Source organism: Puma concolor, chromosome B2, assembly GCF_028749965.1.
Source record: "Puma concolor isolate L17-30 chromosome B2, mPumCon1.1.hap2, whole genome shotgun sequence".
NCBI classification, from domain to species: domain Eukaryota; kingdom Metazoa; phylum Chordata; class Mammalia; order Carnivora; family Felidae; genus Puma; species Puma concolor.
Genome location: NC_141671.1, coordinates 36,552,001 through 36,568,073, shown reverse-complemented (window position 1 = coordinate 36,568,073; position 16,073 = coordinate 36,552,001). Strand labels below are relative to the sequence as shown.

The following is a 16,073-nucleotide window of genomic DNA, read 5'->3' as shown; positions in this document are numbered from 1 at the left end:
CAATGCCCCTTCCCCCCGCCCCCCACGGAACCCATACCCACTTGGGCGAGTAGGTGAGGGGGCCCCGCAGCAGTCAGGGAGCCGCAGCAGCTGTCCCGCCTGAGTCCCGTCACCCTACGAACAGAGCGAGCCCTCCCCTAAAGGTCCCCAAGTCAGAGGAGGAAAGGAGGAAAGAAACTATGGCAGCAGCCGTGGAAGCTTGGAGCAGGGAAGGGAACCAAATAAATAAATAAATAAATACATAACGTTGACCTCCAGGTTAGAATGCGCATCTTTTCCAAAAAAAAAAAAAAAAAAAGAAAAGAAAACAAAAACAGGTAAAATAACTTAAAGGCAAAATTAAAAAAAAAATTCAATCAACTACAATCCTTTTGTACACTACCCATGCCGACTGTACACACATTTACAGTTTTTCTGTTGATTTGCATTGTTTGTGCATTTTTGTGTGTGTGAGGTCTTGGCTTTGAAACAGTTAAGTAAAAACCAAAAAGGAAGACCAGTTCACTCGGAGTTTTACTAAAGGAGGCAGAAAAAGGGCAGGTGGCTCAGCGTTTGGCCCTGTAGCCTCTTCCATGGCACCTTTCATAGGAAGGATGGGGGGAGGGGGACAGGAGAGAAAAATAGGGAACCAAACCCAGGCAGATTTTTGGAGAAGCAGCAGGTAAAAGAGGCAAGTTCAAGTATTTCTCCCAGCACAGCCGGAGTCCCCACAGAAGGCACTCAGAAGAGTCGGAAGAGGTGACAGGGACTTCAAATGTTGCTAGTCCTATCCTACCCCAACCCGTTTCCCCCCCTACCCGACCCATCGCGGCATTCAGCAGAACTCGTGATGAAGGGAACAGTTCCATGGCAGGGTTCTGACCCTCCCCCCTCCCCCACCCCCCCCACCCCCCCAGGATTTTGCAGAGTCCAGCCAAGCCGGACCTCTTTGAATAGGAGAGAGCATCTACGGGAGGAGTGGAGGCCTAGGACGCCTGGAGAGGAGTCTCTTCCCCCACTGTTGGGAGGCAACCTCCAGGGGGCCTGGGGTCTGGAATGAGTTGTAAATGTTGTTCCTGTTATCAAGCACTGTCCTGCTTGGCGAGAAGTGTCACTGGTACTCTGGGAAGCTGGAAACAGAAGCTTCCCCTCCCTCGAGCATCTGAGGGGGAGGGGAAGACCTGCCAGAAAAGCTATTTGCTGGGCCCTGGCGACAGGCTGTGCAGATGGATCTCGGCTGTTTCCTGGGGCAGGAGGACATCTTGCATCCAGGGATGGTTCTGGATCTCTTCGAAGGATGGCCGATCTGACGGTCTCAGGGCCAAGCACCATCTAATGAGATGCTGACACTCTGCAGAAAGCAAGACAGACAGAGGTTACAAATGACTCAACCTGTTTCTGCGATGCAAAGGTCTTGCTCATTTGCTTCCCCGGGGCCCACGACAGTCTGGGGTCCAACAGAGACCATGAACCTCCTAGAGCTAGTTTTCAATGGGAAGGTATTAACCATAAGAGCTGGATCTTCCAACTTGCTTTCAGCTAAAAAACAGCTCCCCTCTTAAACCTGTGGTTTTCAAACTTCAATAGCTGGGGCCTTTCCCACGACACCCACTCACTAGAAATAGGAAGAATGATGACAAGGGATATTTTGATGAGACATCAGTGAGCATGATGAGGTGATTCAATTCACCTACAACTTACAAATATGAACACCACCCACAATGAGGTCACTGGAACCACAATAGTTAGAGAGTCTGCCTTAAGGGGAGAAGGCTCAAAGAACCCTCAACTTTTCACTCTGTGGCAAAATAGCCAGGAGTCGAGGGATCAGGACTGCTGGCACAAAAACAAAAAACAAAATAACAAAAAAAAAACAGCTTTCAGCCAAACTAGATGGTCTTTTCTTCACAATATTCTCACACATGGTCTTCCTATGGCCTCCCAGGGAATGCTCAACACAAACCATTCAATTCCTGAGCGCTAGCTCTCCGGAATCACTGGCCTAGGACTCTGCTAAGCCAAGGGTCGAGGCATCCCCTGGAGAGGGGAAGCTCTCCAGAATTCAAAGACCGTCCCCTGAGGCCTAACCGCCTTGTGATTCCTGCTTCTCTTCAACAAGGGGCTTCCCAAAAGTTACCTGAAGAGACCCTCTGCCTGAAGAAAACTTGGCCCCTGATGATCTCTTCATCATGCTCAAAAGGAATATCTCCACAGACCATATCATACAGCAGGATCCCCAGAGACCAGACGGCGGCCGACCTGCCATGGTAGCGATGGTAGCGGATCCACTCTGGGGGACTATACACTCGGGTCCCTGCGAGCCGGGGGAATAGAAAGGAAAACACACTTTTAGCAAAAAGAAACAAAGCAACACAAAATAACAGCACCACTCCACTTCTCCCGGGACAGGAGCTGGGCTAACTCTATCTCCCCCCTAGGCTAAAAGGAGTGGATGAGTGGCATCTTTCCAACACAAGGCCTTACCCACCTCTCTACCAGCCCAGACCATACACCAAAATTCTTTACAAACTACTCCTACAGACAAACAGCGCTGGCCACAAACCCAAAGCCTGAGGCCCGCATGCGCTAGGACCACCCACAATGGGACGAAGGGATGAAAGTCTGCACAACCCAGGGAGGTATCCCAGAATATCCTGAAACTGCATGAAGGTGTCCCGGGAGCCTGGGTGATTCTCTTCTCAGCTGCCATCCAGTCCAGGGCCCTTATACAACATACTACATCCTAAAAGACAGGGTGCCCTTTGAGAGGCCTTCCTCCCCCTGCTCTGAGCGCCGCGACAGACATCCACACCCTGTCTTCCCCCCACTGCAAAGGTAGACAGCGCTGCAGAGCCAGTTTCAGACCACGTGATTCCTGTTTACAAACTTTGGGTTGTAAAAAAAAAAAAAAAAAAAGGTGGGGGCCATTCCGCTTGTGCTCACCAGGGGGCAGCAAAGACTCGGAGGAAAAAACAAGGGAGGACCCGGCCAGCCATTAACTGTTAAATACAAAAAAATGCTGCCCAACCCAGCGTCCTCCAAGGGCAAATAAACACAAACCACAAGCCCCAGTCACAAGTTTTGAAAGGCTGTAGTTGGTTAGGTTAAGCCGCTCAGATGATGACCCACCCTCCTTTGCTTTGATCTCAGGCTCTCTATTCCATCTTTTCTGAAAGAACCCGCTCCAAGCCCCTCCCTAGGGTAGGTTTTCATCCTCTCTGCGGAGACACCCAACTAATTTTCAAACCAGCAAGAGATCTTATTTCACAACATTCATTCCCGACTCCCTCACCCCACAATGCCAAAAAATAAATAAATAAATAAATAAATAAATAAGGAGGAAGCACAATAAAATGAGTTATTTAGTGAAACTACTGTTTCTATCCCTTTATCCGTCCCTAGATCAAAGGGGAGAGAAACTGCAGCTCTAAAAACTACATCACAGAAAACTCCTTTATAAAACAAAACAAAAATTACAAAGCCGGCGTCAATTTTCATCTCTCCCGCTCTCTCCTCCCTCCCCCCCCCCCACCCCATCCCTTTACTGGCGGGGAAACTGGGTCAGACTTCAGAAATCTGGGCTACGGCCGGTTGCCCACAACCTCTTATTCATCGGAAAAGCTTGGAACCCACTGAATTCCACTTAAAAAATAAAATCATGCCAGAAACATGACAGGTTCAGCTGGCTGGAAATCTCCGGCTTTACTACGCTGGGAAGCTCTTCTTCGCCCCACCCCTGCTAGCATCGAGCCAGGCGGCCCGATGACCTTTACAAAGGGCCGAAGAGGGAAGCCGGCCGAGGCCTCCAGGCAAGGCCAAGTCACCTGGGCAGCTCCCTCCCCGGCAGCTCCCTCCCAGGCCTGGCTCACCATCGAAGTCCGTGTAGACGGTGTCCTTGAGCAGCGCCCCCGACCCGAAGTCGATGAGCTTGAGCTCGCCGCGATTGAGGTCGATGAGGATGTTCTCGTCCTTGATGTCGCGGTGGAGCACCCCGCAGTTGTGGCAGTGCCGCACAGCCTCCAGCACCTGCCAGAAGAAGCTGCGGGCCAGCTCCTCCTGCAGAGCCCCCCTTTCCGTGATAAAGTCGAAGAGGTCTTGCACCGGCTCGGGCCTCTCCAGGATCAAGACGAAACTGTCGGGCCTCTCAAACCAGTCCAGGAGCCGAATGACGCCGGAGAAGCCCGAGCTCACCTTCTTCAGCAGGACCACTTCCATGGGCACTCGGGTGCCATTGGGCTGCAGGGGCGAGGGGGCTACGTCAGGGCGGGAGTCGGAGGGGACCCCTCACCCCACCCCATCCTTCAGGGTCGCTCACTCCAAGGCACTCACCAGCTCTCCCCAATCGGAAATCCGGTCCTTCTCCACGTGCTTGATGGCCACCTGGAAACCCCCCCAAAGAGGCTCCATTAGGTCCTCTCGCCGGGGCCAAAGCACACCCGAGAGTCTCCCGCCCGGCGCGCCCTCCCCACGGCGGGGCGCCCACTCACCGGCAAGTTGTCGGCGACCCGGATGCCTGAGTAGACCGAGCCGAAGCCGCCGCTGCCCAGTAGCGGGCCCACCTGGTACTGCGACTCCAGGGGCTCCTTCTCCTTGCCTAGGAAAGGGGGAGGCAAAGGGGACTCAGTGCCGGCCCGTGAGGGCCCCCCCTCCAGCTCCCAACCCTAGGGGGTCTAGCCGCCTCCCCATCCCGGGATGGGGGGTGGGGGGTGGACGCTCACCGGGCGCCAGCTTGGTGGCGTGCAGGTCGTTGCAGGGCGCGGTGCGCAGGTGGGCAAGCGAGTTGATTTTGGACAAGAGCATCCCAACCTCCAGGGTGTCGGCGTAGGGGCTGTGTCTGGAGGAGCTGCAGCAGGAGCTGGGGCTGGGGTTATGCCGGTGGCTGTGCCGATGGCTGGAGCTGAGGCTGCGGCTGGCGTTGCGGCTGCGGCTGCGGCTGGCGCGGAAGGCCGAGGGCGAGTCGGAGGACGACTGGGGGCGCTGCCGGGGCTGGCGGCTGGCGGACACGCCGGCGGGGTCAGTCAGCGCCGAGGGCGGCGGGGTGGGCGGCTCGTGGGGCTCGTGCGGCAGCGCCGCGGCACTGGGAGCTTGTAGCTGCTGCTGCTGCTGCCGGTCCCGCCACCGCCGCCGCCGCCGCCGCCGCCGCCAAGTCCTGTCGGGCCTCCTCCGCCACCGCGGCCGCTGCAGCAGACGCCCGGCTCGCCCAGCCGCCAGGAGTAAAGGGGCGGAGCGCGCCGGCGGTGGCGGGGGGGGTCGCGGGCGGGCGGGGATGGGGCGGGGCCTCTCCGGGAGGCCTAGGCGGGGAGCCGGGCTGCCGGGCCGGCTGAGGGAGGAGAGGGGGTGGGGAAGCGGCGGGACAGGGCGACTCCCCTCGGCCCCCGCCCCGCGCGCTCCTTCGCCGCGCCCCGGCCCCGCCCCCGCCGGCGCGTCTCCAGCCAACCAGAAGCTGACTGATCTGCATAACGCGGCGCGCCCCGCCCACGCCCCGCCCCGCTCTCGCGGTCAGAATGGTCTCTACGCCGCCACGACGTGGCGGGAAGGAAAAGGCGCCAAAATGGAGGGGGAGGGGCGCGGGGCGTGAGGGGAGGCGGGAGCTGGGTGTCGAGCCGCGAGGGAGGAAGGATGGGGAGGGGCGTATCGATTCAAACCCAAACAATAACAAAGCCATCAAAGGCCGCCGGAGGCCGGCTCTGCGGCTCTCTGTTTCTCGGAGGTTTTTGGGTCAAGGGCTCGAGCTGGAGCATAACAAGTTGCGCGGGGACGACGGGCGTCGGTGTGTCAGGCGGGGAGGCCGGCGCGCCGGGGAGTGAGGGACTGTGTGGGGGGGGGGCGGGGTGCCGACGAGGGTGGTCCTCCTGTGTGACTCAGACCCGAGACCTCCAAGTCGGCTTGGGCGGCTTCACGAGGCGCTGTGGGCTCGGGTTGGGTCCTCGGGGGTTGTGTGTTGGGGGCGCGTGGGGGGCGAAGGAGCTGCAAGATGTGAGTCACGGCGGTTTCACCGAGGGAGTGGAGGTGTCACAGGCCTGGAATAAAACCGGGGGAGAGCTCGGCTTATTCGGGGGAGGGGTCCAGATCGCGGTTGTTCCAGCTGGTGGAAAAAAAATCAGCCCCCAGATTCTCGAGCCGGCGTTTATTTTAAAAATGCAGACAAGTACCAGTGAATCCTGATTCCTGAGAAGTGATGTGTGTTAGCGTGCCCGGCAAAGAGGAATCACGAAACAAATGTTGGTATTATGATGCCAGATGCTGTCTCAGCCCCTCCGGTGAGGGCGGGAGAAAGAGGAAAATTCCTCGCCGAAAACGACGGTGGGAGGGCGCGCTTGATTTAATCAGAGTTTTCGCGTTGTGTTCACCTTTTCATCAGCCTGTTATTACCAGTCTGGCAATACTAGCAATTATTGGCTGCACCGAGTCTTGTCTCAAAGGAAATCCCCCCACTCGCTGCCCCACCGTGGAAATAACGCGGAAAACTGGCCAAATCCACTTTCAGCCTTTGTCCTTTTAAACTTCACGTAGAGTTGATAACGACGTGTGAAATGAGTCCATTAAAATTCTGTGTAATCCATACATCGAATCGTCGGTGGCCTAAGTCATCGAAAGCTAACTGCATCCCGGTTTAGTATTTTTCAAGTGCCTGTCACTTAAAGGAGAAATGGAAGTTCGAGGATCTTAGCTGTAGCGGCAGTCACTGGTGAATTTAGGTGTTTCGTTAAAAGTTTTCGCCCGCGCTTGTTTTAGAAAGATGTGCCCCGATGATAGTTCAGCTTTTACAAATCTATCTTATAAAATATTCCATTCTCCTCTTGTTTGTGTTCTGTGGCCTAACTCTTATGGTTGGTGACTAGGAGAAAACCCAAGAGAACAAGAATTGCTCCCTTTTGTTCAGACAGGAAAATGAAACATAAATAGGATGACACAGGGTCATACAACAATGACCCAAATGCAACTTGGGAGTGTTCAAAGATTGCCTTTCATCAGGGTCTACGACTGTCCTTGGTACTAAGACATCCAGTGTAAATGTAAGTGACCCAGCTCTTCCAATCCCCTTTACCCTGTTCTTTTTCGAGCCCTACAGGACAACCCCGACATGCCCCCACTCACCCAGCACTTGCCAGACTTTCTGCCTTTCCAGAGGCGTCCAACCTATTTCCGAGGGCATCCTAGGGATGCCCTCACCTCTTCACTTTTATTTAAAGCCTTTCCAGCCTCCAGGACACCAGACTGTTAAACAACGCCAAGCCTTCTTCACTGTCCACTCCACTCATCTGACAATCATGTGTTTGGCTTTTTATTTTTTTAGATCTCCTTGTTGCTTAACTCCTCAATTAGTTAGTTATACCTTGTTTCCCTATTCTTTGAACATTATATATATTTATATATTTTTAAAGTATTTTATTTTTTTTTTAATGTTTATTTATTATTTATTTTTGAGAGAGAGACAGAGTGTGAGAGGGGAAGGGGCAGAGAGAGAGAGGGAGACACAGAATCTGAAGCAGACTCTAGGCTCTGAGGTGTCAGCACAGAGCCCGATGCCGGGCTTGAACTGAACTGCGAGATCGTGACCTGAGCCAAAGATGGATGCTCAATGCCCTGAGCCACCCAGGCGCCCCAAACGTATATGTTTTTGTTGTGCAACATCTGTTGGACAACATGTGTCGTTGAGGAGAAGGAGCAGACCAAAATGAGTCTCAACAAAAAGGTCATGAGAAAAGTCAACTGATACTAAATTTAAGTGAATTAAGCGGGCTTGGGTACAATAAAGGGAAGGTGAGGAGCAAGGGGCTTAAAAATATGGGATTTGGCACCTACTAGTTATGTGACATTCGTCACGTTACTTAATCTTTCTAAGCTTTAGACTCTGGATGGAGATAATAATAGCACCTACCTCATAGGGCTGTTGTAAGGCGCAAATAAAATTCTACATGTAAAGCACGTACCCTAGCACAGAGTAAACTTCTAATAAATGTTGGCCATGATGACAATAATGACGATTGTGATTATGACAATAATGATCTTGGAATGGTCTTGTACCTTGGAGGTTCCAAAGGTGAAATACTAGATACATCTGATTGTAAGCATCCAGGAACAGAATGTGATTCAAAAGAATTGTATACATTAAATCAAGTTCAACCTTTTTCACTTTCTCTAGATCTTTGCAGGGCTAAATATTTAATTAGGTAGAGCTAAAGTGATTAACATTTAATATGCTGCTTCGTATGGTGGCTGCTTCACAGCTGGAAGTTACAAAACATGGACCTTGCTTGGCAAAGAGCTTTTATTTACTTAAAACTGCTTTTAAAGATAATTATTAAACATTCAAGTATGTATTGCACTAAAAGTTACTCTTCCAGGGAGGGTAGGGAACTTGATGTGTTTATTCATCAAAATGTAGTTTTAATAATAAAAACAATCGCGGTCTGTGCTGTTTCAAAGAACCTAACAAAGAATCAGAAAAATCGTGCTAATAATTAAATAACAAGAGCTTTTGGAAAGATAAAGGCCATAATTATGCTTACAATTCTCTGTAAAGGGAAGAATTTGTTAATGTTAATTTGAACAATAGCCACATTAATTCTTTGGTAGTTTCCATATTCCACCTGATACAGAGTTAATCAAGTCATTGTCAAAAGGAATGACTTTAAAAAAAAAAAAGGAATTACTTAAGCAATTTCTGTAATACCAGAAGCTTAGAAGTAAGTTTGAAAGGGATGCCTGTACACTTTTTTAAAATACCTCTGAGTCTAGTTGATGCACTCAAATAATAAGTAGGTCTATATAGCATTTTCTCTATAAGCTATTTGCAATTAATCGGGTGGAAATCATTGGGATCTATTTCTTTCCTAAAAAAAGAATTACTGTATTTTTTTTCAACGTTTTTTATTTATTTTTGGGACAGAGAGAGACAGAGCATGAACGGGGGAGGGGCAGAGAGAGAGGGAGACACAGAATCGGAAACAGGCTCCAGGCTCTGAGCCATCAGCCCAGAGCCTGACGCGGGGCTCGAACTCACGGACCGCGAGATCGTGACCTGGCTGAAGCCGGACGCTTAACCGACTGCGCCACCCAGGCGCCCCACACTGTATTTTTTTTTAATTGAAGTTTGGTTGGCACACAATGTTACATCAGTTTCAGGTGTACGAATTACTGTATTTTTTAAATGTTTAATGGTGAAACACCACTATCTTTTATTTTACTCTTCCTTGTTTGGGGAAATAAAAAGAAAGGAGAAAATTTGGAGAACGCCAACCACCTCAACAATTTAAAAATAACTCCAATCGCCTCAACAGTTGTAAGATTATTTAGAAAAATCTAAATTTCACATATATTTCCTATGTATGGAATATATGTAAAAATCCACTACAAACTAAGTCATGGAACCGTAAATTTTAAAAGATTGAAGCAAAGCCTCTTTTTTAAGTTGTCATAATCATGATAGTAGTGGACAGCTAAGACATCCACAGTGTCCCAAATTCAGAAAGCTCAGGGAATCTATGTTGTCAAGCTAGAACTGGTTCTTGTCCTTGATAAGATGTGACATTTGTTTCAAGTGTATAAATCACTTGGTTTTCAGTTTCCTCAGCAAAGTTGGAGAAAGAAAGTGTTTTTATTATCTGGCGAAGTAATTTAACTTCATTACCAATTCATCTTTTTTTTTTAAGAAATTAAAAATAACCTATGGGAATGCAAGCTGGTGCAGCCACTCTGGAAAACAGTATGGAGGTTTCTCCAAAAACTAAAAATAGAACTACCCTATGACCCAGCAATTGCACTACTAGTCATTTATCCAAGGGATACAGGTGTGCTGTTTCGAAGAGACACATGCACCCCCATGTTTATAGCAGCACTATCAACAATAGGCAAAGTATGGAAAGAGCCCAAATGTCCATCAATGGATGAATGAATGAATAAAGAAGATGTGGTGTATATATATATACACATATATATACATATGTGTATATGTGTATATATACATGTGTATATGTATATATACACATGTGTATATATACATATGTGTATATACATATGTGTATGTGTGTATATATACACACATGTGTATATATATGTGCATATACACACGCACGCACACACACACACAATGGAGTATTACTCGGCAATCAAAAAGAATGAAATCTTGCCATTTGCAACTACATGGATGGAACTGGAGGGTATTATGCTTACTGAAATTAGTCCAAGAAAGACAAAAATCCTATGACTTCACTCATATGAGGACTTTAAGAGACGAAACAGATGAACATAAGGGAAGGGAAACAAAAATAATATAAAAACAGGGAGGGGGACAAAGCATAAGAGACTCATAAATACGGAGAACAAACTCAGGGTTGCTGGAGGGGTTGTGGGAGGGGGGATGGGCTAAATGGGTAAGGGGCACTAAGGAATCTACTGCAATCACTGTTGCACTAGATGTTAACTAATTTGGAAGTAAATTTTAAAAAATAAAAAATTAAATTAAAAAAGAAAGGAAAAAAAACCCTCTCAATCAGTACCCTACTAATAAAGGAGATATAATTTGTTTACACACACACCCGCACAAAGAAATAAAAATAACCTAGATTTATTTTTGGAATTTTACACATTCAGCACTGAAAATTTGAGCAAAAATAGTCAATATTTATTGAAGGCACTGTATACAAAGATTTTACAGTTCCTGAGTATTTATTGGATAGGTTAAAAACAAAAAAGAGTAGTTAAGAATATAAAGGCTACAGAGAGCTTGGAGACTGTTATAAGATACCTTATTAGACTACGAAAATATATGCCTCAGATGAAAAAGACCAGGCACATGAATAAAAACCCTGCATGTCTAACTGATAAAGAAAAGGGGCCCAGGCACCTGGGTGGCTTAGTCAGTTAAACATCTGAGTCTTGGTTTCTGCTCAGGACATGATCTCACAGTTTGTGAGTTCAAGCCCCGAGTCGGGCTCCACACTGATAGTGCAGAGACTGCTTAGGGTACTCTCTCTCTCTCTCTCTCTCCCTGCCCCTCCCTCTCTCACTCTCATTCTCTCTCAAGAATAAATAAATAAATTTTAAAAATAGGGGCACCTGGGTGGCTCAGTCGGTTAAGCTTCCAACTTCAGCTCAGGTCATGATCTCACAGGTGGTGAGTTTAAGCCCTGTGTGGGGCTCTGTGCTGACAGCTCAGACCCTGGAACCTGCTTCTGATTCTGTGTCTCTTTCTCTCTCTGCCTCTTTCGCTCACACTCTTTTGCTCACTCTCTGTCTCTCAAAAATAAATAAAAATGTTACAAACTATTTTAATAAATAAAATACATTTTAAAAAGAAAAAAGAAAAGGGGCCATCGTGTATGTGTGTGTGTGTGTGTGTGTGTGTGTGTGTGTGTGTACAAGGGAGAGAGAGAGAGAGGAAGCAGGCATTCATACATTTGGAAGTTGGTGAGGGGATTGTCTGCCATGTTTTAAAAAGTATAGAACTGTTGGGCACCTGGGTGGCTCGGTCCATTAAGCATCCGACTCTTGGTTTTGGCTCAGGTCATGATCTCACTGTTCATGGGTTTGAGCCCTGCATAGGGTTCTGCATTGACAGCGCTGAGCAAGCTTGGGATTCTCTCTCACTCTCCCTCTGCCCCTCTCTTGCTCACTTCCTCTTTCTCAAAAATAAATAAATAAACATTAAAAACATAAAATAAAATTGCTGATGTGAAACTTGGAAAAGCCACAGAAAGCATCTAGGTAAGTGAAAAAGAAAATTTCTCAAAAATATTTCATAAGGTATCTTGCTAAGGCACTTAAACAGATGCTACTGAAAAACGTGTTTATTGTATATCTCATTTGTCATTTAATAGTAAGCAGCCTTACCTTTCTGTACGTGTTTTGTCTCTACAACTAGATTATAAACATACTAAGGGCAGAAATCATCCTTTCATTGAACATAAAGTCTAAGTGCTAAAAATGGGTCTGGTGAAAGGGGCAAAAGACATTGTCATAGCAGCCAACATTAGCTGAGCATCAAAAATGTCCTAGGCATATTTCTAAGCACTTTATGTGGATCCTCATATAAATCTTAGGGTTTGGGGGCAGTTTTACTGCCTTCACTGGTTTCCAGATAAACAGAAACTGAGAGAAGTAATTTGCCCAAGCCTATATGGAAGAGCTATCTGCTTCCCACCATGACATTCCACTTTTCCAAGGAACACAAGATGAGTTTAAGGGATCTGGCGAGTATTCTATGATTAAGTTCTGAGGATATCATCCACAAGGGCAGGGTTCAGAGGAGGCCGAAGTCAAGAAAGTCTCCATGAGGATGTAGAAACTTAATGTGGATTTTTTTTACGAGGTTTTTTTTTTTTAATGTTTATTTATTTTTTAGAGGGGGGGGCGGGCAGAGAGAGAGGGAGAGAGAGGATCCAAAGCAGGCTTTCTCTGCTCTACCCTGACAGCAGAGAGCCCAATGCAGGGCTGGAACTCACAAAATGTGAGATCATGACCTGAACCAAAGTCGGACCCTTAACCACCTAAGCCATCCAGGTGTCCCTGAGCTTAATGTGGATCTTAAAGGATGCGTAAGATATAAATAGGTAGAAAGGAGAGAGGGAATGGGCTGAGTAACATCAGGAATTGAAGCAAAAGTTGCTTTGTATTATGTTCTTTGCATTCCCTATAACATGAGAAATGAATGAGTACAAGTTTCTTTAAATAAATCAAAAGCAGAGAGCCAGAGGAAGAAATCAGTAGGACCTCCTGATGTCATGATGCAAAAGGTGAAAGATAAAAAAAGATGGGGACTTTATTTCAGTCTTTATTGAAGAACAAACTAGGAAGATTCTCTATTCAAATAATCTCTTAAAGCTTAAGGTCTAAAAATAATAGTTTACTCTGTGGTTAACACATAGAGTGTTCAAGATCCAAATGTCAAAGACGATATGCATTAACATGATTGGATAAAATCCACTCGATAATTTGGAGAAACATTTTCTTTTATATATGTGTATACACACACACACACACACACACACACACACACACACATACACATATATTTTTACATTTAGTTATTTTTGAGAGACAGAGAAGGACAGAGCACAAGTAGGGGAGGGGCAGAGAGAGAAGGAGACACAGAATCCGAAGCGGGCTCCAGGCTCCGAGCTGTCAACACAGAGACCAACGCGGGACTCGAACTCACAAACCATGAGATCGTGACCTGGTCCGAAGTCGGACGCTTAACCGACTGAGCCACCCAGGTGCCCCTGGAGAAACATTTTCAACACATACATCCTATTTTCCAGCTCTGTTTTAGTGCTCTTTTTCAGTCTGGGTGCTGCTAAAACAAACATAGACAGGTCCCCACAGCCAGAAGTAAAACAACCGTACTACAAACACGGAGTCATTTTTTACAGCCTTCAATGTATCACTTTGTCAAAGATTCTTTTTAACGTACAGTCTTGCTCAGTCTAGGGTGAGCTGTGTTGTCCTCTTTATAGAAGTGATGTTACTTTCCCCTGGATAGGTTAAGCTCACTTCTGGGTTCAGTGATGCTACTTTATTAGATACCCACTCACTAAATGAGAATCAAACTTCTCATTGGCGCTGTCTCCCAGTCATTCTTATGAAGGGGAGTTATACTTGCAAATAGCCAGTCCTCTTGGGTAGGGCTATAAAGGCAACACAGATTGCATACTTTGCCCAAATTACACACACATCCCCAATTTCAGTCCACCGTGTCTGACCAACTCGGGTCCGTTTGGACTTCTTGTGGCTTTTCCTGATCATTCCAGGAAGTAGTTTGGAAACTCACAGCAATGATTTGTGCCGGTGATCTGACACACTCATATCCTTCTACCTGAGCGTTGGTTGTTTTCACGGCATCATCTTTAAGAGCAGCGAGCATTGAGCGTCTGTGGTGAAAGAACCCATGTTTCCCCAATGGAACCATAAGCTCTTCATGTGCAGAGACTATATTGTAAAAATTTTAAGACCACATAGCTCCCTTTGGGAGATACCAAACAGATATTTTTCTTTAATGTTTATTTATTTCTGAGACAGAGAGAGACAGAGCATGAGTGGGGGAGGGGCAGAGAGAGAGGGGGACACAGAATCCGAAGCAGGCTTCAGGCTCTGAGCTGTCAGCACAGAGCCCCACGCGGGGCTCGAACTCACAGACTGAGAGATCGTGACCTGAGCCGAAGTCGGACGCTCAACCGACTGAGCCACCCAGGCGCCCCCAAACAGATAATTTTTTAAAAAACTAAATTGAGAGGAGCCTGGGTGGCTCAATCGGTTAAGCATCCGACTTAGGCTCAGGTTATGATCTTGCGGTTCAGCACAGGCCCCGCGTCGGGCTCTGTGCTGACAGCTGGAAGCCTGGAGCCTGCTTCAGATTCTCTCTCCTTCTCTCTCTGGCCCTTCCCCACTCATGCTCTGTCTCTCTCTCTCAAAAATAAACATTAAAAAATTTTTTAAAAAACAAAACAAAACAAAACCCAAATTGAAAGGTGCCTGGGTGGCTCAGTTAGTTGAGCATCTGATGCTTGATTTTGGCTCAGGTCATGATCTCATGGTTCATGGGATTGAGCCCCATGTTGGGCTCAGTGCTGACAGCAAGGAACCTGTTTGGGATTCTCTCTCCCTTTCTCTGCCCTTCCCCCACTTGCCCTAGTGCTCCCTCCCTCTCTCTCAAAATAAAAAAGCAAACATTAACAAATAATAAAATAAGGGGCACCTGGGTGGCTCAGTTGGTTAAGCGTCCAACATTGGCTCAGGTCATGATCTCGCAGTTTGTGGGTTTGGGCCCCGTGTTGGGCTCTGTGCTGACAGCTCAGAGCCTGGAACCTGTTTCAGATTCTGTGTCTCCCTCTCTCTCTGCCCCTCCCCTGCTCATGCTCTGTCTCCCTCTCTCTCAAAAATAAATAAACACTAAAAAAAATTTTTTTTAAATAATAAATTGAATGAAACCCTAAAGAGAGCACATAAGACCCTGTGAATTTCCCCTGCCTTAACCTTTGCCCCTGCCACTATTTACTATGTGTTATAACGAAAAGACAGGTGACTGCTCTTTGGAGAATATGGACTTCAGAGAAAATTTTTGCCTTTCTCAGAAAAGCACCTTTATAAATTAAGATTGCCATATTCCCAAGCCAAGGGCTTAGAGAAATACTTATAGTCAAATTTATAGAGATAACATCTAATATTAATTGACAATTTACTATGTGCTAAGCACTATTCTAATTAATCACTTCATATACCTAATATATGGTACTTATATAGTATATATATAATAGATATTCATGTGGCACATATATTTATACTTTTCCTTTAATCCTCTATTATTTTTTAAAAAAATTTTTTAATGTTTATTTATTCTTGAGAGAGAGAGAATGAGAGAGAGAGAGAGAGAGAGACAGAGACAGAGCATGAGCGGGGGAGGGGCAGGGTGAGAGAGGGAGACACAGAATCTGAAGCAGGCTCCAGGCTCTGAGCTGTCAGCACAGAGCCTGATGCGGGGGGTCAAACTCACAAACCATGCAATCATGTGACCTGAGTAGAAGTTGGACGCTTAACCAATTGAGCCATACAGGCGCCCCCTCTTTATTATTATTATACCTAGGAAGTTAAATAACTTGTCCAAAGTCCACAGGTGAGAGAGGCACGAGCCATGATTCATGGAACATAAACTGATTAAGAGAATAAACAATGTTTCAGGTAGCTCTTTTTGTTGTCGTCGTTGTTGTCTTTGTTATTGCTGTTATTGTTTCGGGAGTAGAATTTAGTGATTCATCGCTTACATATAACACCCAGTGCTCATCCCAACAAGTGCCCTCCTTAAGGCCCATCATCCATTTAGCCCATCCCCCCACCCAACACCCCACCAGCAGCCCTCAGTTTGTTCTCTGTATCTAAGAGTCTCTTGTGGTTTACCTCCCCCTCTCTCTTTTTATCTTATTTTTCCTTCCCTTCCCCTATGTTCATCTATTTTGTTTCTTAAATTCCACATATGAATAAAATTATAGGATATTTGTCTTTCTCTCACTGACTTATTTCACTTAGCATAATATGGAATTCTAGTTCCATCCACATTGTTGCAACTGGTAAGATTTCATTCTTTTTGATCACCGAGTAAT

General features: G+C 46.8%; 1 protein-coding gene and 1 long non-coding RNA gene across 2 annotated transcripts; one reads left to right on the top strand and one right to left on the bottom strand.

Annotated features, from left to right (window-relative positions):
* Window positions 1-897: 897 nt before the first annotated feature.
* On the bottom strand, window positions 898-5,205 carry PIM1 (Pim-1 proto-oncogene, serine/threonine kinase). Its single transcript, XM_086706731.1, has 6 exons — window positions 4,698-5,205; window positions 4,467-4,573; window positions 4,309-4,359; window positions 3,849-4,215; window positions 2,117-2,293; window positions 898-1,330 (listed from the first exon to the last, which is right to left on the bottom strand). The coding sequence occupies exons 1-6, from the start codon at window positions 4,777-4,779 to the stop codon at window positions 1,173-1,175; spliced, it is 942 nt and encodes a 313-aa protein (XP_086562857.1). The 5' UTR covers window positions 4,780-5,205; the 3' UTR covers window positions 898-1,172.
* Window positions 5,206-5,246: 41 nt separating this feature from the next.
* LOC147580921 (uncharacterized) lies at window positions 5,247-8,296 on the top strand. Its single transcript, XR_015251210.1, has 2 exons — window positions 5,247-5,749; window positions 6,822-8,296. It is a non-coding gene; the product is annotated as an uncharacterized LOC147580921 (long non-coding RNA).
* The last annotated feature ends 7,777 nt before the right edge of the window (window positions 8,297-16,073 follow it).